The sequence below is a fragment of the Pongo abelii genome, chromosome 23, assembly GCF_028885655.2.
Source record: "Pongo abelii isolate AG06213 chromosome 23, NHGRI_mPonAbe1-v2.0_pri, whole genome shotgun sequence".
In the NCBI taxonomy this organism is placed as follows: Eukaryota; Metazoa; Chordata; class Mammalia; order Primates; family Hominidae; genus Pongo; species Pongo abelii.
The window spans coordinates 32,655,697-32,682,292 of NC_085929.1; the positions used below are offsets into that span (position 1 = coordinate 32,655,697).

General features: G+C 44.0%; 1 protein-coding gene across 7 annotated transcripts in view; it reads left to right on the forward strand.

Annotated features, from left to right (window-relative positions):
- SEZ6L (seizure related 6 homolog like) overlaps positions 1–26,596 on the forward strand; it is a 215,804-nt gene that overhangs the window by 110,905 nt on the left and 78,303 nt on the right. For all 7 annotated transcript variants that reach the window (XM_024239792.3, XM_024239793.3, XM_024239794.3 and 4 more), the window contains exons 2-5: positions 13,230–13,970; positions 15,115–15,248; positions 17,624–17,816; positions 19,728–19,913. In XM_024239792.3, the coding sequence (XP_024095560.3) occupies positions 13,230–13,970; positions 15,115–15,248; positions 17,624–17,816; positions 19,728–19,913 (1,254 nt within the window). The remainder of the gene's footprint in view (positions 1–13,229; positions 13,971–15,114; positions 15,249–17,623; positions 17,817–19,727; positions 19,914–26,596) is intronic.

Sequence of the window (26,596 nt, forward strand, 5' to 3'; positions counted from 1 at the left end):
AGGAAGGGAGGAAGGGAGGGAGGGAGGAAGGGAGGGAGGGAGGAAGGAAGGAAGGAAAGGAAGGAAGGAAGGAAGGAAGGGAAGAAAGGAAAGAAGAAAAAAATGAAAAGTGGAGCTCATCCAGCTTCCCACCCAACCACGTTGAATGACTCCCCAGTGCCTCGACTTCCCATGGAAAGTTAGGCATTCCCCTTGGGCATTTCCCATGCTCTGTCTGTGACTGCACAACACCAGTGCAAGTAATCACCTTAGGCAACTTTTTTGAGAGTGTTGAGCAGAACCTAAGGGATGACCATTGGATGGCTTCCTGCTTTAGGCAGACCCAGTATTGAGATTTTCTTTGTCTCTTCTCCCACGGAGGGTGAACTCCCTGTAGGAGAATATGATGGGGCTTTGCTTCCAGCCTCGCTTTCCCACCCAGCCACCTACTCTGAGAGGAAGAGGAAGGCTGGGGATCTTGGGATTTTCCTGTGCCGTGACATTGGAGGTGTTGAATCACAGAGAGTCAGTCTATGACCCCATCCTCCTCCTCTTCTTTCCTGCCTTTCCTGTCTCACTGCCAATAAATTCATCTCCAGTTAGAGGAAGAACATGGAATAGAGATCTGTCCATGTTCATCCTGAGGAAAAAATTGGGCAAAAAGAAAGGAAGTTAGAACAACTGATCTACGAGAAGGCTGAGGACCAGGCTGTAGCAGTTTCCATCAGGATGGGGCCGGGGCACTTGGTCTTGTGTGAGTAATGTCTACACCCCGCTCCCTGTCACCCATGCACAGCTACGTTCAGAATTATAGAACTTCTGGAAACGTCATCAGCTCCTCAGCATTTGCTAAATGCCCCCAAACATCCCTCCTCCCCCTGGAGAGGTAGAATACAAGTGTCTTTTCTTGGGGACTGCCTGCAGGAGAGAAGCTGATTTCCCTGCTCCCCACGGAAATGTGAGAGCAGTTAGAAAACCTGAGAAGGCTGGGGTTTGTTCTCTGCCCTCCTCTGAAATTGAGGTGACAAAGGGAGTTAATTATTTCTTTTTCAATTATTGCTATAAAAATAGCATGCATGTGGAAAAACAAGCGAACTGTATAAAATGATATACGATAAAAAAAATAAAAAGTGATTCTCTCTTTGAGCCCAAATCTCATTTCTACTCTGCTGAGGTAAAGCCCATTACCTGGTTCAAATGTTACACACGTGAGGGCTGGGATGCACACTCGCCTGCCTTGATTGTTCTTGCTTCACATTGAATTGTGTTGACATACAGCTGTGCCATCCTTTTTATTATTTTTCAATTGGTTACATAGTTTTTGAATAAATAATAGTCTCCCTATAAATACATTCATACATTTATACACGTATATATATATATGCATGTAAAAAAAGGTCTATAATGAATATTCTCCTTTCCACCTTTATTCCTCATCATTCTATTTCCAATGCCCCATCTCCACTATAACCAGCATAGTTTATTTCTTATGTATTCTTTCAAAGCTCCTCTATGCACAGGTAAACAAATGCAAATATATGTAGCCTTATTTGATCTCCCTGTTTTTGCATGAAAGGTAACATACTCTGCACATCATTCTGCACCTTGGTTTTTGTTTTCTTTTTAGAAAGAAGACTTCTTTATTGCTAGTAGGACTAAGCAGCCAATTTGTCTATACAGTCTGAAAACATTCCTAAAGCTGCACCCTACACCTCCACCTCTCCCCACCCCACCCTTATGAACAAAGAGCTATCATTACAGTTCAATTCTGAGCTGCTCACCTCCCCTGTATCTATATTGACATAGGGTTGAACCCAAGGGAAACCTGTTGTTCAGAGAACTGATTTTTCAAAATTTATCTATTTTTAATTGACTAATAAAATTGTATATATTTATCACATACAACATGATGTTTTGAAATATGCAGGCATCGTGGAATGGCTAAGTCAAGCTAATTAACACATGCCCTACTTCACACATTTATTAATTTTGAGGTAAGAACACTTATAATCTAATCTCTTAGCCATTTTTAAGGATATAATACATTGTTATTCACTGTAGTCATCATGTCATACAATAGATCCCTTGAACTTATCCCTCCTACGCTTTGGCTTAAATTATTGTCCCTTCTAAGACTCATGTTGGAATTTAATCCCCAGGGTGACAGTATTGAGAGGTGGTGACTTAAAAAGGCTGTTGGATCAGGAGGGCTCTGCCCTCACAAATGGATTAACTACTCCTGAATTAATGGATTAATGGATTAATGGGTTATCATGGGAGTACAATTAGTGGCTTTATAAGAAGCAGGAGAGAGATATGAACATATTAGTATGCTCCGCCCTGCAGCCGCATGATGCTCTGCGTCTCTATGAGACTCTGTAGATAGTCCCCACCAGGAAGAAGGCCCTCACCAGATGCCAACCCATGGACTTCTCAGCCTCTAGAATTGTAAGAAATAAGTTTCTTTTCTTTTCTTTCTTTCTTTTTTTTTTTTTTTTTTTGAGACGGAGTCTCACTCTGTTGCCCAGGCTGGAGTGCAGTGGCGCCATCTCGGCTCACTGCAAGCTCCGCCTCCTGGGTTCACGCCATTCTCCTGCCTCAGCCTCCCGAGTAGCTGGGACTACAGGTGCCCGCCACCACGCCTGGCTAATTTTTTTTTTTTTTTTTTAGTAGAGACAGGGTTTCACCGTGTCAGCCAGGATGGTCTTGATCTCCTGACCTCGTGATCCGCCCACCTCGGCCTCCCAAAGTGCTGGGATTACAGGCGTGAGCCACCGCCCCTGGCCTTCTTTTCTTTAGAAATTACCCAGTTCCGATGTTCTGTGATAAGCAGTGGGAAACAAACTAAGAAATCCTAATTTAAATTATGTATCCTTTGACCAACATCTCCTTAATCCTTACCTATCCCTGCCCGCCCCTCTGATAAACACCATTCTACCCACTGCTTCTGTGAGTTCAAACTTTCGGATTCCACTACATCTTACTTTTTAACATTATAGAATCCTTGGCCATCTCTCCTCTTCAGTGCATAGATAGCTTCATCATTCTCTTCTCTCAGCTGCATGGCATTCCACCTGGATATTCTGTCATTGATTTAACCTTATTGATGTATTCTTGATTTATCCTTTAGTCTTTTGCTACTACAAGTGGGGCGGCATTGCTTAACCCATCTGCATAGCATTTTGCACATGGGCAAACATCTCTCTGTAGGATAAATTCCCAGAAGCAGACTCATGAGTCAAAGGGAAGATGTACAAATAATTTTGAAAGTTCTTGCCAGTTACACTCTATATTATTCACCAGTGACTTCATCTCATTCCTTTAAACCCTGCAGATATTTTACTGTGTTCTACAATCATGTAACTAGTCCCTTATGGATGGGTATGTATGTTGTTTCCAGATTTTTGCTACTATAAACAATGCTTTGTATTGTGAACACTGCAACACCCTAGTACGTGTCAACGACCACAAAGGTCTCTCAGCTTTGGGACGTGACCAGGCAGCCTGTTTACCTAAAAATCTATTGCTGTTTCAGTGAAGCCTCTTTTGTTCTCAGGCCATTGATCCCAGACTGTCTTCCTAGCCCTCATTTATCATGGATCTCCAGTCTGACCTGTTACATAAACTCTGGTTGATGTGGAGCATGTCTGCAAAGCACCCTCAAATAGGCTCCCTGGATGGTCTTGAGAAAAAAGTGTGGTGAGGCAGGTGAAAGGTTGGGACCAACCGTAGGCACAGCTTCAGGTGGAAAGCAGCATCTAGAGAAAGCTCGAGAGTACCTCAAAAATCATCAAGGGGGCTTTTTAGAAGCCTACTGTGCCAGTATCCAGCTGCCCCAGATTCCAATTTAGATGGTCTAGTTAAAATCATCAGAAAAGAAATGCTGACTTCACTGCTGAAGAGCAGCAGCACTCTCAAATAGAGTTGGTGACAGGGTAAATAGGTTCAGATTATTCTGAAGGTGATTTTTTTTTCTATGTCAATCAAAATTTAAAATGTGTAAATCTTTTGGCTGAGCAATGAGCAATGCAACTTTTTTTTTTTTTTTTTTTTTTTTTTTTTTGAGATGGAGTCTCGCCCTGTCACCCAGGCTGGAGTGCAGAGGAGCGATTTCGGCTCACTGCAACCTCCATCTCCTGGGTTCAAGCGATTCTTCTGCCTCAGCCTCCTGAGTAGCTGGGACTACAGGCGTGCCACCACGCCTGGCTAATTTTTGTATTTTTAGTAGAGACGGGGTTTCACCATATTGCCCAGGGCTGGTCTTGAACTCCTGACCTCATGATCTACCCGCCTCGGCCTCCCAAAGTGCTGGGATTACAGGCATTAGCCACTGCATCCGGCTGCAATGCAACTTCTAGTACGCCCTCCTTAAGAAATTATGTGAATGTAATCCCCAAAGATGTGTATTAATTGCAGTACTAATTGGAGGAAGGGAGGGGAATGGCAATAATTTGAATATTAATCAATAGGAGACTGGTTTAGTGAGGTATATGTTTATATTTTAATGTAATCATTTAAAAAGAGTAAAGTGACTATGTATGTTCTAGCTGAAAGCCCATGGCTTCTAAGTACAAAGTTGGTGGTAGAATATTAATGTCATGGAATACTATACAGCAGTGAAAAATGAATCCATCACAGCTACACTTATCAACATGGATGAATTCCATAAAGTGTTGATCAACAACAACAACAAAAACAGAGAAAAAAGCAGTTTTCAGGATAATTCCTATGGTATGACAGCATTTATATAATATTTTTAAATGTGCCACACAATGCCATATGTTGTTCACAGATATTTATATCTGTAACAAATAAATGCATACAATAAATAATAGCTGTAAAATAAGAACAAGTGCACATAATAAATGAGAATGCTAAATGCCACATTCAGGGCAGTAGTTCATTCCAGGGGGTGGAGAAGGAGATGGAGAATATTATGGGGGAGGAAAGGCAGGGGTTTCAACTATATCAGGAGTATTCTATTCTTTAAGATGAAGGTGCACATATGTGGGTATTTGCTGTGTTCGCTTTAACTCTTTTTGATTGACTGAAATATTTCAAAATGTGTTACTCAGTAAGTGACAGAACAATATATACCATGTGATAACTTTGTAAATGTTCAGACAGATAGAAAATGACATCTGTGTTCATGATGGCTGGCAGGCTGCTGTGTCAGCTCTGCGTTTTACTGGCATGATTTCATTTTACTCTCTAACAACTCCAAAAGACAAGGCTGATGAAACCCCACCGTACAGATGAGAACAGTGAGCCCCAGAGGAGGGGAGTGGCTGTCCAGGGTCTTACTGGCAGTAACAGTGAGCTAAGTCCAGAACACAAACAGTTCTGACTCCCAATCTCACACTCCTAGGTGCTGTTTTGCCTTTTAAAGTAAAAATATGTAACTGTTTTTATATCAATACATTTTATTTAGAGATGAAACAAGACTTGGCCGGGTGCGGTGGCTCACGCCTATAATCCCAGCACTTTGGGAGGCCAAGGCACATGGATCACTTGAGTTCAGGAGTTCAAGACCAGCCTGGTCAACATGGTGCAACCCTGTCTCTACTAAAAATATAAAAAAAAAATTAGCCGGGCATGTTTGTTCATGCCTGTAACTCTAACTATTCTGGAGACTGAAATGGGAGGATCGCTTTAACCCAGGAGGCGGAGGTTGCAGTGAGCTGAGATTGCGCCGCTGCACTCCAGCCTCTATGACAGAACAGGAATCCAAAAAAAAAAAAAAACCCTAACGATGGTTTAAACAAGATTACAATTAACACTGATACCCTGTAGAAAGCAGGATTGGTGAACAGAATGTGGGAGAGAAGTGCTTGTACTTTTGATTTCTTACCTCTCAGGTATTCTTGAATTTTTTGAATAAACTATTTCACAGGAAATAATTATTTGAAGATGTGGGAAAGAGGAAAAGTGCACAGGAAACAAAGTCAGAAAGTGTCTAACTCTACCCCAGTTTTGTCTCTATGATCTTGAACAAGTCACTTCCCCTGTAGGAGGCTTTTTTTTTTTTCACCTATAAAATGGGAAAAACAAGATGTCAACTTTACAGTATTGTTTGGAGATCGGAATGAGATCATAAGAGGGAATGAACTCTGTGGAGTATAAATCGCCACTTGAATATCAGTATTGTTAGCATGGGCATACAGGCAGAGGGTTGCAACTGACTGATAGGGAAGACCTCTGCTGCCCCCAAGGCCGCCACCACCTCTGCCTTTTGTTCCAGAAGGTCTTCTCAAAGTGCAAATGGGATCAACACTATGAATCTATCCTTCCAAGTGGACCTCAGGGGGCCGACAGCTGTTGCCTGGCCCAGTGACGAGCATGTAATAAGTGCTGAATGAATGAATGAATGAATGATAAATGGATGAATGAAGTGATGATCAAATGTGCCCTAGACGGAAACTCGGCTCTCGCTAAATCCAACTTCTTTATTTATAAAATAGACATTAAACTAAGACCTTCTCCAACCCTCAAATTCAATGATACAAGCAACACAAAGCTGATCAGTTCCAGGAATTGGGAAGGAAGACTTTCTCAGTCCTGAGGGCAGTGCCAGATCACCTCTGTGTTGTGTACACTGTCATTAACCCAGTGGTCTTCAACCAGAGGCAATCTTGCCACCCAGGAAACATCTGGCAGTATTTGGAATCATTTTTGGTGGTCACAACTGGGCAGGGGATGGGAGGGTAGGGCACGCAGGCTGGGGGAGGTTTGCTGCTGGCATCTAGTGGGTAGAAGCTAGGGATGCTGCTCCGTTTCCTACAATGCACAGACCAGCCTCTGTTACCCAGCAAAAATGATCCAGCCTAGATGTCAAAGGCATAAAAGTAACTGGCAGTACAGTTGATTCTATGCCTTCATCTATCCAGATGTTCCTGGCTTTGTTTTTAATTTTGTTTGATGTGCTCTGCTGTGGTTGTTCAAGCCTCAAACAGCCTTGTTCTTTCACTGCTACTGATATGCTGTGTTGACTCTGGACAACCGCTTCCCCTCTTTGAACCTCACACTTCTTTGCTGGGCAGTTTGTAACCATCATCTCCAGGAGCCTTTTGACCTTTAAGATGTGATATTTATTTTCAGTTTTGTCCCCACTGGGGCCAAACAATCAAGGCAGGTTGGGCGAGTCTTTATATTGTGGAGTCTGAAGTATAAGAAATAACCACTGGATTGGGTATTAATGAGGATTAGAATAGTGACTAACAGTTTTGCAGCACCTTTTACCAAAAATACATCCATTGATTCACCTGCCAGTCCTGCATCCTAAAGGTAGTCACTGTAAATAGTGCCACGAGGGAATAATGATCATCATCTCTACCAGGAAACTGCATTCCAAAGAGGCTCAATGATTCCGTCTGTGAAGTGCTTCTGTGATTACAACGGTGTGTGTGCATTCCTAGACCTCTCAATCACCAGGGGCTAGAGAGAGCATCTTAAAGTTAGCTCGTTCTGTAAATATTTATTTCATTTAAGAAAGTCTTTTAAGTACTTATTATACATATTTTGCAAAATGCCAAAAAGTAGGAAGGAGAAAATACACCCAGAGGCCACCAGGGCCTCCATCTTAGTGCCATACTTCAAGCCAAAACATGATTCTCTGCATTGCAATTTGTTTTACTTGGTTGCTTCTAGCCATTTTCATACATACCATAGAATTTCATATCTCGTTCTTTTCACTGAACATTATAGCAGTAGCATCTCCCAGCTCTCATTTCTTCACTCACATCACCTTGTACCTGCATAATGATATGTTATACTACTGCTTGGAATTCCGTGCCTCTCCCAGGCATTCTGCTGCGGCTGGGGATTTAAGATACAAACCTTTAGCTTCAGAGCATGTGCTTTTTTTTGATGGAATTTTTGCTCTGTTGCCCAGGCTGGAGTGCAGTGGCACGATCTCGGCTCACTGCCACCTCCACCTTCTGGGTTCGAGCGATTCTCCCGCCTCAGCTTCCCAAGTAGCTGGGATTACAGGCACCTGCCACCATGCCTGACCAATTTTTGTATTTTTAGTAGAGACAGGGTTTCACAATGTTGGCCAAGCTGGTCTCCAATTCCTGACCTCAAGTGATCTGCCCACCTCAGCCTCCCAAAGTGCTGGGATTACAGGTGTGATCCACCACGCCCAGTCGAGCTTGTGCCTTTTTTTTGTTTTCGTTTTTGTTTTTTTTTTTCACTTTAATGGGATGTTCCCAGTCTAATCTCCCATCTCCCCATCAAAGTTAGAAAAGTGGGAGAGAAAGAGAGATACGCTGCCTCCCCAACTTGGATGGCAGAACAAATGTTCAATTGCTTTCTACGTGGCACGGCTCTGTCCCTGGGAGGAAGAGCAACAACAGCGTGCATTTAAGGAAAGCTCCATCTCTTCTGTTTGATCTCTGTAGTTGACTATCAGTGTGTGTCTGTTTTCCTAACTCCTTGAGGGCAGGGGCCATATCTTAGAATGTTCACTCTCTTGTGTCAAGTGTCAACCGTAGGAGAAAGTGAACACCCAACACTTTGATTGATTGACCGCATTTGAGTAGAGCACCGAATGTACATGATAAAGGAAGAATCAGATAAATGTGACTGCCATGATTGAAAATTTTAAATGTTCTGAAAAAAAATGAGTTAATTTAACTCAGCGGTCATCGGACACCAAGAAAAACAAGGCTATTGAAGGAATTTATAAAGTTTCTGGATAAGGAGTTTTGTCCCCATGATGTAATTCTTCTCTATCTAGACATCATCATGGGGATATTCTGATTGCTCCAGTTTCCTGCTGAGGCCCTGAAGTACAATTTTCGCTAATTCCCAGTGGGACTTGGTTTTGCATGGCACTAATCTGGCCAACATCCTGGCTAAGAATGAGGCCTGTGGGCTACCTATGTTGCAGACCACGGATGCATATCATCCGTGTTGGACCTGGCCTTAAGTTTGGAGCCAGCTAGCAAGATCCAAGCTTGTGCATGATTAAGGAAAAGGGGATAGTAGGGACTGAGAGATGAATTTATCTGGTGGATACAAAACTCTCCTTGATGGTCAGGTTTTCAGTGGGAAAGGGCTGACTCTGAACCCAGCTGGGTTTCCTTCTTAAAGTGGTTTATAGCCGCTGTGGTTAGCACCCTTTTACCCTGGGAGACCCAGAGAGTAAGAACAGCAGCTGTGAAGAGGAAGCCAGTTAGGGAATCTGTTTTCTTGCATTTCCTTCTGTTCTTTTGACTGTATTTGTGTCTTGGAGGACTGGGATTGCTAGGGGAGATCACAAGGCTTGGAAAGAGTCAAAGAGTCACCATCTGCTGCACAAACCCACACTTTGTTTTCTGCTAACTGCATCCTTAGGCACTTGGAAGACAAAACAGATGAGGAACACATAGTAAGTCAGGTGGGTTCACGTGTTCCCAAACTTCCCTGACAACTCTGATAATAAAAGTCACCAGAGGAGTTTTTCAATCATCAGCTTCCCAAGACCCACCCCTGGAGATTCAGATGTGATGGGTCTGAATTCTGTGGAGTTGGGGTTGGAGATTAGAAAAACACTGTAGCCCACCCAGCAGAGACAAACAAAATGAGAGGGAAAGGGAAGAGGCTGATTCAAGCTGAGGAGAAGGATGCCAAGTGAAACCAATATCCCATATTTCTTAAAAGAGCTAGTAGCATGGTCTTTGGGGTCATAAAAACCAAGATTTGAAATCCAGCTTTGCTGTGTGACCTCAAAAAGTGATTTAACATCCCAAAACTTCACTTTGATCATTCATAAAATAGGAACAATAATTTCTGCCTGATAAGGTTGAGAAGGAATTAAAAATGAGGCAATGGATGCAAAGCCCTCTTCATCACTCAACAAAGCAATCAAAATTAAAACATTATAAATATCACTGTTATTTTGGCCAAGGTGAATTGATGTGCTTTTTGTCACCTCCTTGTGTGCAGATGACACAACTTGTTTTCCCAGTCTTGCTCTCTCTCAATCTCTCTCTCTCTCTCTCTCTCATCCCTGCTTATAATTAAGGGGTAATGTTTGCAAAGGAGCTGGCTGGCCAGATAATCCAAAAAAACTCCCAACATCAGCCAGTGTTGGGATTTAGCAGTCACCTTTCCCAATTTAGCAGGGTTAACAAATGGCTCTAAGAATAATTGTCAATTCCCTGGTCATTTCAATAACCCAACAATGTCTGAGCTAGAAAGCCCTTCCTTCATAATGCAGTCTGGCCGCCCATTTGACACATAGAGAAGATGCAGAGAAGAGGAGACCCATGCAAAGTCATGCTAGTGAATAGTGGCCAAGATGGGGCACCAACCAGGTCCCTCAGCTCCTGGTTGTATCCAAGTACTTTGTGTTGTACCACAGCTGGGTCTTGGAAGCTGGGTGTCCTGACCCCTCCTCCCTGCTCTTTTTGTCCCTATACCCTCTTTTCACTCCACAGTCTACAAAGATGGTCAACATCAATCATTTTAGAAGAGCGACAGTGAGCATAAAAGCCATTGTTTTGGGGCAGATCCACGTCTGGTCTAATCCAACAAGGTAGATAGAATACCTCCATTGTACAAAAGAGGCTGCTGAACCTCAGTAAGTTTCAAGGACTTGCCCAGACTCACTCAGCTAGTAACTGTAACAAGCAGGATTTGAACCCTAACTCTGAAGCTTCACTACTCCCCACCTTGGACTAGGAAATCTGCCTGATGCCTGAATGACCTTGACCTGCCCTCATGCCATCCACTCACGCTGCTCCCAGATACCCATTCCTGGCCCAGCATCACTGGCGGCCTGGAAGGAACACTGGCTGGTAATCAATGTTACACAACAGGAACATTTGTTGATGCCAGTTGCAAACTGTTGTAGTCTATATAGATTAAGCCACTGCCGCCAACTCCATGAAAGTAAATGAGCCTCTCCAACGACTGCTGAAATAAATTTAAATGACAGCACTGGAGGGCCTGGAGACTGTAGCTGAGCGAGTGTCTCTCTGCAGAAAATCGACAAGGACAGCTATCAGTCCAAGGGCCTTTGTCCTCGTGATGTAATTCCTCTCTATCTAGACATCTTCACGGGGATGTTCTGATTGCTCCAGTTTCCTGCTGAGGGGCTGTGATTGCAATGACAAGAGTAAAAACCATGATGGCAGCTGGCATTTGCTAAGCACTCACTACGGGTGAGGCACTGTCCTAAGTGCTTTGCATACATCAACTTGCTGAATGATGGCAACCCCAGGAAATAGGAAATAATAGCCCCATTTGACAGCTGAGGGAACTGAGGCTTGGAGAGTGAAGTCATTAACCAGCAATTGGCAGAACTGGGTCTTTAAAAAGCAAACAAAGCTGGTTTCCAGCACCATTCTGCCCAACAGCTGCCTGGGCCAGCTCTTCTTTAAAATGACTAAATGGTTTTACCTTCAAGACAAAAATAAATCGCAAGGATGGGGACCGAGGTGGGAGGATCCCTTGATCCCAGGAGTTTGCAACCAGCCATAGTGAGATCCGTCTCGAGAAAAAACAAAATGAATTACAAGAGGTTAGCAAAGTATACAAGGCCCTCCAGGGCCTGGCCCCTGCCTCCCTACCTTACCAGCTTTATCCCCCGTACCCTCCACTTGTGCTCCAAAACCCCTTGCAATTCTTTTGTGCCCACCTCTGCCCAGCCTCCAAGCCTCCGTGGGTCTTCACACAGGCCTCTGTTCTGAATCTGCCTCGTTATTCTGAATCCTAAAACATTTCTGTGTCTCCCACAAGGTCACTCTTATATTCTTTCAGTTTAAAATGTACATCCCCCAACCCTGCTTTTACACTGTTGGTGGGAATGTAAATTAATTCAACCATTGTGGAAGACGGTGCTGAGATTCCTCAAAGATCTAGAACCAGAAATAGCATTTGACCCAGCAATCCCATTACTGGGTCCCATTACATGTATACCCAAAGGAATATAAATCATTCTATTACAAAGATACATGTATGCACATGTTCATTAGTGCACAATTCACAATAGCAAAGATGTGGAATCAACACAATGCCCATCAATGATAGACTGGATAAAGAAAATGTGGTACTTGTACACCATGGAATACTATGCAGCCATAAAGACAAACAAAATCATGTCCTTTGCAGGGACATGGATGGAGCTGGAAGACATTATCCCTAGAAAACTAAGGCAGGAACAGAAAACCAAACACCACATGTTCTCACTTATAAGTGGGAACTGAACAATGAGAACACATGGACACAGGGAGGGGAATAACACACACTGGGGCCTGTTAGGGGGTAGAGTTGGGGGAAGGAGGGCATTAGGAAAAATAGGTAATGCATCCTGGGCTTAATACCTAGCATGGGTTGATAGGTGCAGCAAACCACCATGGCACATGTTTACCTATGTAACAAACTTACACATCCTGCACATATAACCCAGAACTTAAAATTTAAATTTAAATTTAAAAAAACTCTGCTCCCCCATCTGCCAAGCCCAGCCAGAGCACACAGCTTAGAAAACAGAGTGTGGCCTGGTGTCCGTCCCCACTCATCCTCTTAGCTGCCTGTCTTTGTACAGAGAACAATCTGCCCAACTGTACATGGCATGCCTGTCCTGCAGACGGGGTTAGGGGCCCGTTCTCTCTGTCCTCTTAGCACACAAGCTTTTCTCTTTCCAAGCATTCATCGTATCAAATATGATTGTGTCTACTTTCCCATCCCCCTTCCCAGTACATATACAGCCAGGCAGTGAGACCCCTGTGCTTTTTGTTTCTATACTCCTAATGCTTAGCTCAGTCCTGGCGTGATCAAGCCCAAGTCTTCAGGAAAAAGAAGGAAGAAAGGAAGGAAGGAAGGATGGAAGGAAGGAAGGAAAGAAGGAAGGAAATGAAGGATGAAGGAAGAAAGAAAAAAATGGAAGGGGAAAGGAAGGAGGGAGGGAGGAAAGAAAGAAAGAAGGAAAGAAAGATAAAGAGAGGAGAGAAAGCAAGAAAGCAAGCAAGAAAGAAAGAAAGAGAAAAAGAAAGAGGAAGGAAGGAAGGAAGAAGGAAGGAGGAAGGAAGGAAGGAAGGAGAGAGAGGGAGGGTGGGAGGAAAAGAAGGAAGAAAGAAGAGAAAGAGGGAGAGAGGGAAGGAGGAGAAAAAAGAAAGGAAGGGAGGGAGAAAGGAGAAGTTGGTTTAGAGGCCAGCAGGACTAGCCTTGGGCACCGCCCTTAGGAGGGCCACCCTCAGAGTCTGATAGCAGGTGAAGGTCCTAAATCTCCCCAAACTAACTGGTGTCTTTTCTCCTCTTCCAAGATGTTCTTCCTGAGGGAGATGCTAGCCCTTTGGGTCCTTACCTCCTGCCCTCAGGAGCCCTGGAGAGAGGCAGTCCTGGCAAAGAGCACCCTGAAGAGAGAGTGGTAACAGCATCCCCCAGTTCCTCACAGTCGGCGGAAGTGCTGGGCGAGCTGGAGCTGGATGGGACCGCACCCTCTGCACATCACGACACCCCAGCCCTGTCACCATTGCTTCCAGAGGAGGCCCGCCCCAAGCACACCTTGCCCCCCAAGAAGAAACTGCCTTCGCTCAAGCAGGTGAACTCCTCCAGGAAGCAGCTGAGGCCCAAGGCCACCTCCGCAGCCACTGTCCAAAGGGCGGGATCCCAGCCAGCGTCCCAGGGCCTAGATCTCCTCTCCTCCTCCACGGAGAAACCTGGCCCACCGGGGGACCCGGACCCTATTGTGGCCTCCGAGGAGGCATCAGAAGTGCCCCTTTGGCTGGACCGAAAGGAGAGTGCGGTCCCCACAACGCCCGCACCCCTGCAAATCTCCCCCTTCACTTCGCAGCCCTATGTGGCCCACACGCTCCCCCAGAGGCCAGAACCCGGGGAGCCCAGGCCTGACATGGCCCAGGAGGCCCCCCAAGAGGACACCAGCCCCATGGCCCTGATGGACAAAGGTGAGAATGAGCTGACTGGGTCAGCCTCAGAAGAGAGCCAGGAGACTACTACCTCCACTATTATCACCACCACGGTCATCACCACCGAGCAGGCACCAGGTATGCAGCCCCTATCTCCCGAAGCCATCCTGAAACAGCCACGAGGCACTCACTATGCTCAGGGCATGGGGGTAGAGGAATCTCAAGAAGCCCCGGCCCCACCATCAGTTACCGTCCATTGAGCACTGACTATGAGCTTCGTCCTGTGGCTCAGAATTAATAGCCTCATTTCATTTGTTTGTTGTTTTGGGGAGTTGTTTTAGCAACAGGGTCTTGATCTTTCACCCAGGCTGGAGTGCCATGGCACGATCATAGCTCACTGCAGCCTCAAACTCCTGTGCTCAAGTGATCTTCTTGCCTCAGCCTCTTGAGTAGCTGGGACTACAAGCATGCACTATGACGTCCAGCTAATTTTTTTGTTTCTTGTAGAAAGGGGGTCTTGCTTATTATCCAGGCTGGGGAACTCCTGGGCTCAAGCAATCCTCCCACCTCAGCCTCCCAAAGCACAGAGATTACAGGCATGAGCCAGGACACTCAGCCAACATCCCCATTTTAAAGATGAGACAACTGAAACCCTGAGACCCCCAAGCACCTGCCAAAGGTCGCACAGCTAATGAGCAAGATTCCAAACCTTTTCATCTTGGAACGGAATTCTTCATTTAATCTGCTTCAAAGCCACTAGCCTTTTCAAAGCACATTTGCTTTTAGCATTACATGTATTTTCTAGACTTGATAAAATGCTCTTCTGTGTTCCAGTCTTCTCTACCGTCTTTAAAATGGGAGAAGGACCCCCAATTGTCAAGCATACACGGATTTTGGACAAGTGCAGTGTGGCCACCCTTCAAAGCATGTGAGCTCTGGGTCCAAATCCTGCTTGCTGTTTGAGCTCGACCCCTCTCTGAGCTTTTGTTTACTTCCCTCTAAAATGGGGATGAAATATTATCAGTCCCTATGAGAATGAGTGGAGTCACCCCTGTTGACTGGCTAAAACGGTGCCTAGCAGGATATAGTAAGTGATCATTCTGTGGCAATTACTGCTATTTTTATTATCATGTCAATTCTGGAGCTGAAGAATTAACAGCAGAAGGACAGATGGGAACAGCAAAATGCAGGTTCCCCTAGAGCCCCCATTCCAACCCACAGCCCATGGTTGAGCTTACATCCAAGTTGTCTTTGGTGTCCTAATTAAAGTCCTTCCTTCCAGCTTTCTGCAGTGTGAGCTTCTCCAATCCTGAAGGGTACATTGACTCCAGCGACTACCCACTGCTGCCTCTCAACAACTTTCTGGAGTGCACATACAACGTGACAGTCTACACTGGCTATGGGGTGGAGCTCCAGGTAACCCCAGGAGAGTACCTCACAGAGGCTGCCTCTTCTAGCAGGAAGTCTCAGGAGGATTGTCTGAGTCAGGCTTACTGTTATGCTAACCAGTTTGGTTCTGTCTTTGCTCAACCAGGCCAACTTTAGCTGGGTTTTGGCGAATGAGTAGGAGTTCTTAACTCAATGCCTCTCTAAAATAGCTTGCGGGGATAGAGGGAACATGCTGACAAATTCTGAGGCATTTCCCAGAAGGAAAATCCCTTGATACTCTGCTTATCTCACACACACATATACACACATGCATGCACGCACATAAACATACACACACACACATACACACGCACGGAAGCTCCACCTGGTCCATTTGATTCTGTCTTTCTTGATTGCTTGCTTGTTTCTCTTTCTCTTTCTTTCTTGCTTGCTTGCTTGCTTGCTTCCTGCTTTCTTGCTTCTTTCTCTTTCTCTTTCTTTCTTGCTTGCTTGCTTTCCTTCATTTTCTGGTTATTAGAACATTTTATTCTTAAACTTTTGCCCGTACAGTAAGAAAGGAAAAACAGGGTGGCATAATGCTCAAACATCTGGGTTTTACGTCCTACCTCTTCCAGTTAAAACTGCATGACTTTGAGCAAGGAACTTCACCTCTCTGAGCCTCAGTTTCCCCATCAATAAAATAGGAATAATGTTACTGCTTTGTAAAGTTTGGGGGAGCAGTAAATATGATAATGCAGAGATCATTTGGCCACAGCCCAGCAGAGAGAGAGAGAGGAGAGAGAGAGAAATCATTTGGTCAGAGCCCAGCAGAAATCGCGACCGTGCAGTGTATGTTATCAATTATCTTCAGTATGCTAATCACCTTGAATATGTTCCTTTTTCTCATGGGAAATAAAGAGCCATCAAAAGTTTCTGAGCTGCGGCAGGTGTATGACCTTACCTTAGGAAGGTTTTTTTGTTTTTGTTTTACTTGTATAAGAGAGACAAAAGGTAAGCCCCTCAGCAGTAGAACCTATAGTCTTCGCAGTCCCCAGAGCTTTGCACAGTGTGTGGCACATTGTAGGTGCTTAATAATTGTTCATGGAATTAAAATAAACTGGAGAAAACCTTCAGTCCAGATGATTCTAGTGCTTAAGAACCCTTTCCTCCATGTCTTGAAGAGTATTGGACCCACTATGTGTCCAATACCGTGTGGAGCCTTTTACCAGGCACAGTAGAGTTCATTCATCGAGAAATTACAATGCACCAGGCAAAGCTGTTGACACAGGAGAATATGTTGATGTAAAAAACTGATGCAATGCCTGCCCTAAAAGAGAAATACATAGGATGCCATTTAATAGGGACTCTAATTGGTGTTTTAGAGGATGTTGTAGAATCGCAGCAAAGGAACAGGCAAACTCCTTGGCAATCAGGGAAGGTCTCATAAAGGAGGGCAATTTTAATGGGGCTTTGGTGAATGAGTGGGAGTTCATCAAAGAGAAAAGAGGATAAGATATAGGGCCCGAAGGAAGAAGAGCTTGTGGGTAAGGCCTGCCCTGTTTAGAGGAGAGGCAGAGAAACGAAAGTTCCAAGCCCTACTCATAAAAGCGTAAGTCTTCAAATTAGGCATTGAGACCTGACTAAAGTCTCCCTTACACACACACACACGCACATACCATTTGTTCAGCCTCCCTGCATACAACTAAAGTATCTCCCTTCTTTCTTCTCAAATCCCACAGAGTGTAAATGGCAAAGCAAGTGCCTGATTCTTTGAGATAGGGGTTGATTGTCCTGCAGTTGTAGCCACCATTGGGAAGAATAAGAAAATGGGCCAGAGAGTTCCCTAGAAATGAGACCCCCACCCCTCACTTACCAATTTATGCAGAAAATGGAAGAATATATTCAATCTTTTTTTAATATTTTCTGAGAACCTAATATGTGCCAGGTACTATTCTAGGCACTGGAAGCATTGAACAGCATGGAGAAATCCCTACCCTTGCAGAGTATACATTCTAGTAGAATGCCTCTCCCAGCTCCCTGGAGATTGGATCTCAAGCACAAGCTGATCCAACTGCTGCCTCCACTCACCAGCTCCAGGATAATCTATCCCATCCTCTAGCATCCAGGGCCTGTGCCAAAGGCCCCTCTTACAGGACACAGCAATGGGGGCCTCACATTGCAAGTCCCTTGCAATGCCTCTGCCTTGCAGTTTGGTTTCACTCTATCGCCCTTGGCTTTTGGGGAAATTAGGGGGACCTTGATATTCCCAGGGCTCCTGTGGGCTGGGCATGGGGCCCAGGAGTCCTGTTGACCAGGGGCTAGCAGTGCCTGGGCCACTTTTCATTGACATCTTTGCAACCTTAGAGGGCTCTGTCTCAAACACAACTCAGAGTTCCTCTCTGTCTGCTTCTTCCTGTTCCCAGGTGAAGAGTGTGAACCTGTCCGATGGGGAACTGCTGTCCATCCGCGGGGTGGATGGCCCTACCCTGACCGTCCTGGCCAACCAGACACTCCTGGTGGAGGGGCAGGTAATCCGAAGCCCCACCAACACCATCTCCGTCTACTTCCGGACCTTCCAGGATGACGGCCTTGGGACCTTCCAGCTTCACTACCAGGGTAGGGTCAGGCCAAGGCTGATGAAATGTAGGCGTTTGCCTCAGTTTTCCTCTGGAGAAAAGGATTTTAAAAATTTTGTGCCAGGGACCTCTCTGACAGTTTGGTAAAACCTACAAACCCCTTCTCAGAATAATGTTTTTAAAAGTATAAAATAAAATATACACAATTTTAAAGAAAACAGTATTACTGAACTGCAGTTATCAAAATACTGTTATAATCTATGATGCCTTAATCTGTGTGCTTTTTATTAATTCATTAAACAAGGTCTTCTAGTAGTTCTTATAATTGCTGACATTTCAAAGTACTAAAGAGCATAAGAAATATGTTGAGATATCCATTATGATATGAAAAATATCTGTGGTTTCTCTTGGTGTCAAAGTCACAGGTTCTACTACAATGTTTCAGTTTGTTTCCAGGAAAATAGCACAACTAAGGTACAGGTTAATGAAAATAAGCAAGCAGCTTTTCTTCATTCAAGTTCACAGGCCCTGAATTCAATATATAGATCCCCTGTGCGTCCACAGACTCCTGATAAAGAGCCTTAACAGGGTACTTCTCTCTTTTCTTCTTCCTCTACTGTTTTTCCTTTTTGTCTGTTCCTGTCTTCTCTGTTTTGCTCTCTGTTCATTCCTCTCTTCTCTTACTTCCTTTCTCCTTCCTTCTCTTCTCCTCCCTCTTTTCTTGCTTGTTTTATTTCTTCATTTCCTCCTCTCTTTCTCTTCCTTTCCACCCTCTATTTTCCCTCCCTTCTGTCTCTCTCTCCTTTCCTAGTCCTTTTCTTCCTCTTTTCTTCCCCTCTCCTCCACCCCCATTTCCTCCTGTGCAGCTCCCATGACCTCAGGTCTCCTTTGCCTCACCCAGGAACTTTCCCTTGGATACTTACCAACTGCTGAAATATCTGAATGGAAAGTGGATTCGTGAACCATGCAATCAGATATTGAGAGCCATCACGTTTTATATCAAATTGTCCAGACATTTGAAAACAACAACAACTCATTTTCCATTTTTCTCTCACCTGTTTCTGAAACAGGTGGATGACTGCATAGGGGAGTGTCCACTTCATCACAACTTTTCAATATGGGATACTGTCCTTTGCTGTTGTTGTGAATTTAAAAGCAACAACAGAAAAGAATTTGGATCATGAACTTGAATGTATTCCTCCTAATCAGTACTGAGAATACAGATATCCTGTGCTGCAGGAGAGGTCATACCATGGTCTGGGGTGAAGAAGCGAGGATGAATTTGACATCCTGTTAGGAAAACTGAAGAATTCAATATGTCCCCATGCACCCTTTTACTAACCCCATCTACTGACTGCAAAGGAGGCTGTTTCTCTGTATTATCTCATTGAATCCCCACCACCACCTGTAAGGTGGAGGCACTGAGTCCTTGTCTCAAGGTGACATCGTTTTGTAAACTCACATTAGTTTTCTCTCTAAAGCCCAAGCTCTTGTCTCCCAGGCCAGTAGTTCTCGAGCTTTCATATCCTTGGGCATTTCCCAAAGACCTGGTTCAAGCATCTGCATTTTTAACAAGCACCCAAGAATGTGCACGCAGGTGGGACTAAACTTCCTGGGTGGTCTTGCCCCTCCCAGTCCCAGAGAGAAGGCCATTCTGTGTCCCCATAGATAGAGATAGGCTCAAAGGAGGTATGGAAACTCATTTTTCATCCCAAACCTGCTGTCTCTGGTTAGGCAGGATGGCGATTTTTAAGCCCCAAGAAAGTGCTAACCTGGCAGCTTCAGCATGACATGATCAAAGAGAGTCACAAAAATACCATTCTCCAGAGCTCGGGAGTCCCCAGGGGCCTCATCTTCTCTCCCCAGCACAAACTGGCTCCCAGGATGAGGGTCAGGTTCTTGATCTCCCACTCCGAGTGATGACTGAGTCTGCCTCTGCATTTCTCCCCAGCCTTCATGCTAAGCTGCAACTTTCCCCGCCGGCCTGACTCTGGGGATGTCACGGTGATGGACCTGCACTCAGGTGGGGTGGCCCACTTCCACTGCCACTTGGGCTATGAGCTCCAGGGCGCTAAGATGCTGACATGCATCAATGCCTCCAAGCCGCACTGGAGCAGCCAGGAGCCCATCTGCTCAGGTACGCTCCAGCCTCAGCCGGACCAAAACTGATGGTCCAACTAAGAGGGGAAAGACCAACCTGTAGGACATCAAGAGTGACCTCAGGGAATGGCTTTCAGCCCAGGGGAGAAACTGCTCCAAATATGAATGACTATTGTTATTTATTTTTTCACTGGAGTAAAATACACATAATATGAAATTTACCATTGGAGACATCTTAGTATGTTTACACTATTGTGCAACCATCACCACTATCTAGCTCCAAAACATCTGTAACACCCCAAATGGCAACACTGTACTGAAAGCAGTCACTCGCCATCCCTCCCTCCTCCCTGCACTCCCTGGTAAACATCCGTCTGCATTCCGTCTCTGTGGATTTATCTATTGTGGATATTTTATGTAAATGGAATCATATAATATGTGACTTTTATGTCTGACTTCTTTCACTTAGCAATTAGCACTGTGTTTTCAAAGTTCGTGCATGTTGTAGCACGTATCAGTACTTCATTTCTTTTTATGGCTGAATAATATTCCATTGTATGGGTGTCCCACATTTTGTTGATCTGTTTATTCGTTAGTAGACATTTGAGTTGTTTCTACTTTTCAGCTATTATGAACAATGCTGCTATGAACATTTGTACACAAGTTTTTTGTGTGGATATGGTTTTCATTTCTCTTAGATATATACTCGAGAGTGAAATTGTTGGGTCATAGGGTCATTGTATGTATAACTTTTTGAGGAACCATCAAACGATTTTCCACAGCAGCTGCACCATTTTACTTTGCCCTCAGCAATGTGACGGTACCAGTTTCTCCACGTCCTTGCCCACACATGTTCTTTTCCATGTTGTTGTTTTTATTGTAGCCATCCTCATGGGTTTGAAGGTATCTCGTGGTTTTAATTTCCATTTCCCTGATGATTAATGATGTCAAACATCTTTTCATGTATGTGTTGGCTATTTGTAGATCTTCTTTGGGGAGATGTCTAGTCAAGTCCTTTGCCCATTTTTTAAAATTATACTTTAAGTTTTAGGGTACATGTGCACAACATGCAGGTTTGTTACATATGTATACACGTGCCATGTTGGTGTGCTGCACCCATTAACTCGTCATTTAACATTAGGTATATCTCCTAATGCTATCCCTCCCCCCTCTCCCCACCCCACAACAGGCCCCGGTGTATGATGTTCCCCTTCCTGTGTCCATGTGTTCTCATTGTTCAATTCCCACCTATGAGTGAGAACATGCGGTGTTTGGTTTTTTTGTCCTTGCGACAGTTTGCTGAGAATGATGGTTTCCAGCTTCATCCATGTCCCTACAAAGGACATGAACTCATCCTTTTTTATGGCTGCATAGTATTCCATGGTGTATATATGCCACATTTTCTTAATCCAGTCTATCGTTGTTGGACATTTGGCTTGGTTCCAAGTCTTTGCTATTGTGAATAGTGCTGCAATAAACATACGTGTGTATGTGTCTTTATAGCAGCATGATTTATAATCGTTTGGGTATATACCCAGCAATGGGATTGCTGGGTCAAATGGTATTTCTAGTTCTAGATCCCTGAGGAATCGCCCCACTGACTTCCACAATGGTTGAACTAGTTTACAGTCCCACCAACAGTGTAAAAGTGTTCCTATCTCCATTTTTTAATCGGGTTGTTTGTCTTTTTGTTGTTGAGTTGTAAGCAATCATTATATATTCTGATCACTAGACCCTTATCAGATAAGAGATTTGCAAATATTTTCTCCCATTTCATGGGTTGTCTTTTCACTTATCGACAGTGTTATTTGATGCACAAAGCTTTTACATTTGGCAAAATTAAATATTTTTTTCTTTTCTTTCTTGTGCTTTGAGTGTAACTACTGCCATTTTTCAAGCCAAGCCAATATGTGTTGTGCACCATGCCAGGGGCTGCATTTAATCCTCACAGCAATCCCATAGGATGGGAGCCATTATCCCCATTTTACAGATGAGGCTCATGAAGGTGAAGTCACTTACTCAAAGCCTCCATGTAGAAATTGTTGAAGGTAGCCTGCTGACACAGTCTGATGCCCTCTAGTAAAAAGAAGTGGGCCTTCTGAGCCAGCAGACAGAATCTGAGACTTCGAGGACGGAAGGAATTTTAAGCACCTGTTGGGCATTGTTTGTCATTCAGAGCCTTTCCTATCTAGGTACTCATTCAACAAACATCCATTGAACACCCACTGTGTGGTAGGCATTGCACCTGTTGCTAGAGCTATTGCAGGGACCATGACCCAGTTCCTGCTCTCACAGAGTTTCTAGTCAAGGTGAGGCTGTAGTGTGTAAATGAGTAAACAGGGATGCAAACATGCTGGTAACAGATTGTGTTAAGGACCAGGAAAGAAATTCACAGGGTGGAATGATGCAGAGTGAGGATGAAGAAGACACCAGTTACTGTGAGAGGCGTTGCAATGGAGAAAAGGTATACAGGAAGAAGATGTGATAGAGGACCTCACCTGGGAGGAGGACAGTGATAAGCGAAGGGTCAGGGAAGGATTACCTGATAACACTCCAAGATTTGGAAGTTGAGTAGGAAATAGACTGAGGGTGGAAAATGGAGGGAGAAAGGGGAAATATTCCAGGCAGATGCACTAGCATATGCTAAGGTTTAGAGGTCAGAAGGAACTTGATGAGTTTGAGAAAGCAAATAAATAAGATCAATCTGACTAAACTGCAGAGAAAATATCAGGACAGGAGGCTGGGGCAGTGGTCAGAAACTGTATTGCTCAAGGTCATGAGAAGACAGGTGGACTAGGCAGGGGATATCTGGAAAAATTTAAGCATAAGGGTGATGGTTCTGACTTCTATTTGGCAAAAATGATTGGGGATGGTCAGAGTGGATCCATGGAAATCAAGATGGACAATATCTACTATTTCACTTGAACTCAGGGAGATAAGATTACCACTTTCATAGGCAAAGAGAATGAGGCTTAGAGAGATGAAGTAACATACTTGAAGTGGCGAACTTAGTCCAGATCCCTTCTCTCCCGAGCTCTTCCCCTTACAGCTTCCTTACTCAAAGTGTGGTCCTCAGACTAGTGAAATTATTAGAAACGCATAATCCTGAGCCCCATGCAAAACCAAATGAATCAAAATTTTCACTTTAACATGCCCCTTGGGTGACTCATATGCACATTACACCTGGAGAAGCGCTGGTTTGTAATGCACTATCCCTGCACCAGTGGGCACAGCCTTGGCCATTTTCAACTATCAAGAGAGCAAAACCCTTTTAGAATTCTCAAAAGTCCTGATGGTGGTTGAGAGAGTATAGGTTGCCCTGCCACCTACTATGTGCCAGGCTATGAGCCAGGTATGAAGAGAATATTGGAAATAATAAAACATAATTCCTGCTCTCCAGTTATTCATAGTCAAGTGGAGCTCAAAAAGCAAATGAGAGCTAATGATAAATGCTGAGATTCAATTGTTCCAGTATTGTTCCCCCAAGGCCCTTCAGAATTTTTCTTTCTTTTTTTAAAACAAAGATAAAAATCCAAACCATAGGGCAGTTGGTCTCCACGCCTCTCTCACATTAATTTTTATCTATGTGTGAAATCAGGGAGGAATTAAGCTTCAATTTGTGCTAAGAAAGATGGATGGGGAGCCACGGCTGGCAAATTGAAGCCAAACAGAGCCATCAGTATGCTTAATCAGGCAAAGAAGGGAAGCAGAGAAGCTGCAAATGATCAGCAGCTTGGGAGGACAGATGGCCAGGGCCCCCCACCAGGGACAGTGTCCTCCATCTCTCAGCTCCTGAGCCACAGGGCAATAGAGCTGGCTATGTTTTGAGTGCCCACTCTGTGCCAGGGATGGCACGAAGCTCCCCATACCCATCATTTCCTTGATTTCTCACTACTGTCCTATAAGGAGGGCGGACTTATCACCATTTTACAGTGGGTCAACACGTGACTTGTTTTAGATCCACAGCAGATAACCGGCAAGGTTTGAACCTAGGGCTGGCTTATTTCACAGAACAATCTCTCCTCTAGGACAGAAGGGCAGCCTGGAGAGAGAAATGAACCTAGCTTTCTGTCTGTGGTCCTGAAAGAAGTATGGAGCTTCTTGGCAATGTCTTTGCTGTAGGTCACAACACAGTCTGGAGCAGAGAGAAGAGTTATCCACCCTTCTCTGCTACTGCAAGCCCCATTCAGTCATACTGTCATTCAACAAACATTTAATGGGTACCGGCTATGTATCAAGCTTTGAGCTGATATTAGAGATACAAAAAGGAAAAAATATTTATTCTTTCATTCAACAAACATTTTATAAAGCAACTACTATATGCTATATACCTTTCTGGATTAGCAGGTTATCATAAATAAGACAGACAGTGGAGTAGTGACTTCAATAAGAGATACTGGAGTGAGGCAGCCTGAGCTTGAGTCTCAACTGCTCCACTTATTATGTGTATGTCCTTGAGGAAGTGGCGTAACACCTTTGAACTTCTTTTTTCCTCTTTTGCAAAATTAATGGTGGTTATTCAGTAAATATTTACTGAGCACGTTCTACATACCAGGAGCTCTTCTGGTTGCTGGTAGTGTGACTGAAAGCAAACAAACAAAAAGTAGCCCTAGCTTTTGTGGAACCTACAAAACTCCTTAGCCATCTGTGGGATGGTTCCAAATAACCTGTCCCACTTTTACTTCCTCTCCTATTTCTCTGAAAATTAAGGGGGAACCAAGTGTCCTGTGCTTGGGAAGGAAATATTTTTCAAGCTCCTTTGATCCTCCTAAAAGATAGAAATGGCTCCCAAGACTTGAAACCCTGGTCATGGTGTAGGGCTTTACCCAATCATGGCCTCGGGCTATTCTTCACATCCCTTCCTCCTGGACTGACTGCCACGCTCTGTGAGAGGTGTCTGCTCCCCACCAGCTCTCCTCAGAAAATTCAAAACTGGCTGGGTGCAGTGGCTGACGCCTGTTATCCTAGCATTTTGGGAGGCCAAGGCAGGTGGGTCACGAGGTCAGGAGTTCAAGACCAGCCTGGCCAAGATGGTGAAACCTCATTTCTACTAAAAATACAAAAATTAGCCGGGCACGGTGGCGGGCACCTGTAATCCCAGCTACTCAGGTGGCTGAGGCAGGAGAATCACTTGAACCTGGGAGGCAGAGGTTGCAGCGAGCCGAGATCGTGCCATTGCACTCTAGCCTGGGTGACAGAGCAAGACTTTGTCTCAAAAAAAAAAAAAAAAAGAAAGAAAGAAGAAAATAAGAAAGAAAGAAAAAGAAAAATTCAAAACTGCTCTCCCATATAGTACATGAGAAAACAATTTCCTAAGAACCAAATATCTCCTAAGAATTAGAGTAAGAATAAGAATACCTTCTTGCTTATACCATTCAGGACATAGGCATGGGCAAGGACTTCATGTCTAAAACACCAAAAGCAATGGCAACAAAAGCCAAAATTGACAAATGGGATCTAATTAAACTAAAGAGCTTCTGCACAGCAAAGGAAACTACCATCAGAGTGAACAGGCAACCTACAAAATGGGAGAAAATTTTCGCAACCTACTCATCTGACAAAGGGCTAATATCCAGAATCTACAATGAACTCCAACAAATTTACAAGAACAAAACAAACAACCCCATCAAAAAGTGGGCGAAGGACATGAACAGACACTTCTCAAAAGAAGACATTTATGCAGCCAAAAGACACATGAAAAAATGCTCACCATCACTGGCCATCAGAGAAATGCAAATCAAAACCACAATGAGATATCATCTCACACCAGTTAGAATGGCGATCATTAAAAAGTCAGGAAACAACAGGTGCTGGAGAGGATGTGGAGAAATAGGAACACTTTTACACTGTTGGTGGGACTGTAAACTAGTTCAACCCTTGTGGAAGTCAGTGTGGCGATTCCTCAGGGATCTAGAACTAGAAATTCCATTCGACCCAGCCATCCCATTACTGAGTATATACCCAAAGGACTATAAATCATGCTGCTATAAAGACACATGCACACGTATGTTTATTGCGGCATTATTCACAATAGCAAAGACTTGGAACCAACCCAAATGTCCAACAATGATAGACTGGATTAAGAAAATGTGGCACATCTACACCATGGAATACTATGCAGCCATAAGAAATGATGAGTTCATGTCCTTTGTAGGGACATGGATGAAATTGGAAATCATCATTCTCAGTAAACTATCGCAAGAACAAAAAACCAAACACCGCATATTCTCACTCACAGGTGGGAATTGAACAATGAGAACACATGGACACAGGAAGGGGAACATCACACTCTGGGGACTGTTGTGGGTTGGGGGGAGGGGGGAGGGATAACATTGGGAGATATACCTAATGCTAGATGACGAGTTGGTGGGTGCAGCGCACCAGCATGGCACATGTATACATATGTAACTTACTGCACATTGGGCACATGTACCATAAAACCTAAAGTATAATAATAATAATAATAATAATAATTACAATAAAAGAAAAAAAAAAGAAAAAAAAAAAAAGAATACCTTCTTGCTTGAGAACTGGAAAGTGTTCTTTCCAGTGCACAAATCACTTTTTAATATTTTTCATTAGATTTTTATGATAAAAGTAATAGATGATTCTGGTAAGAAATTTTTCAAGAAATAGTGAAGTGTAAGAAATAGGAACAAATCACTTTTATATTCATGGTCTCAAGTGATCCTTGAAAACAGCTTATTAAAATAGGTATGG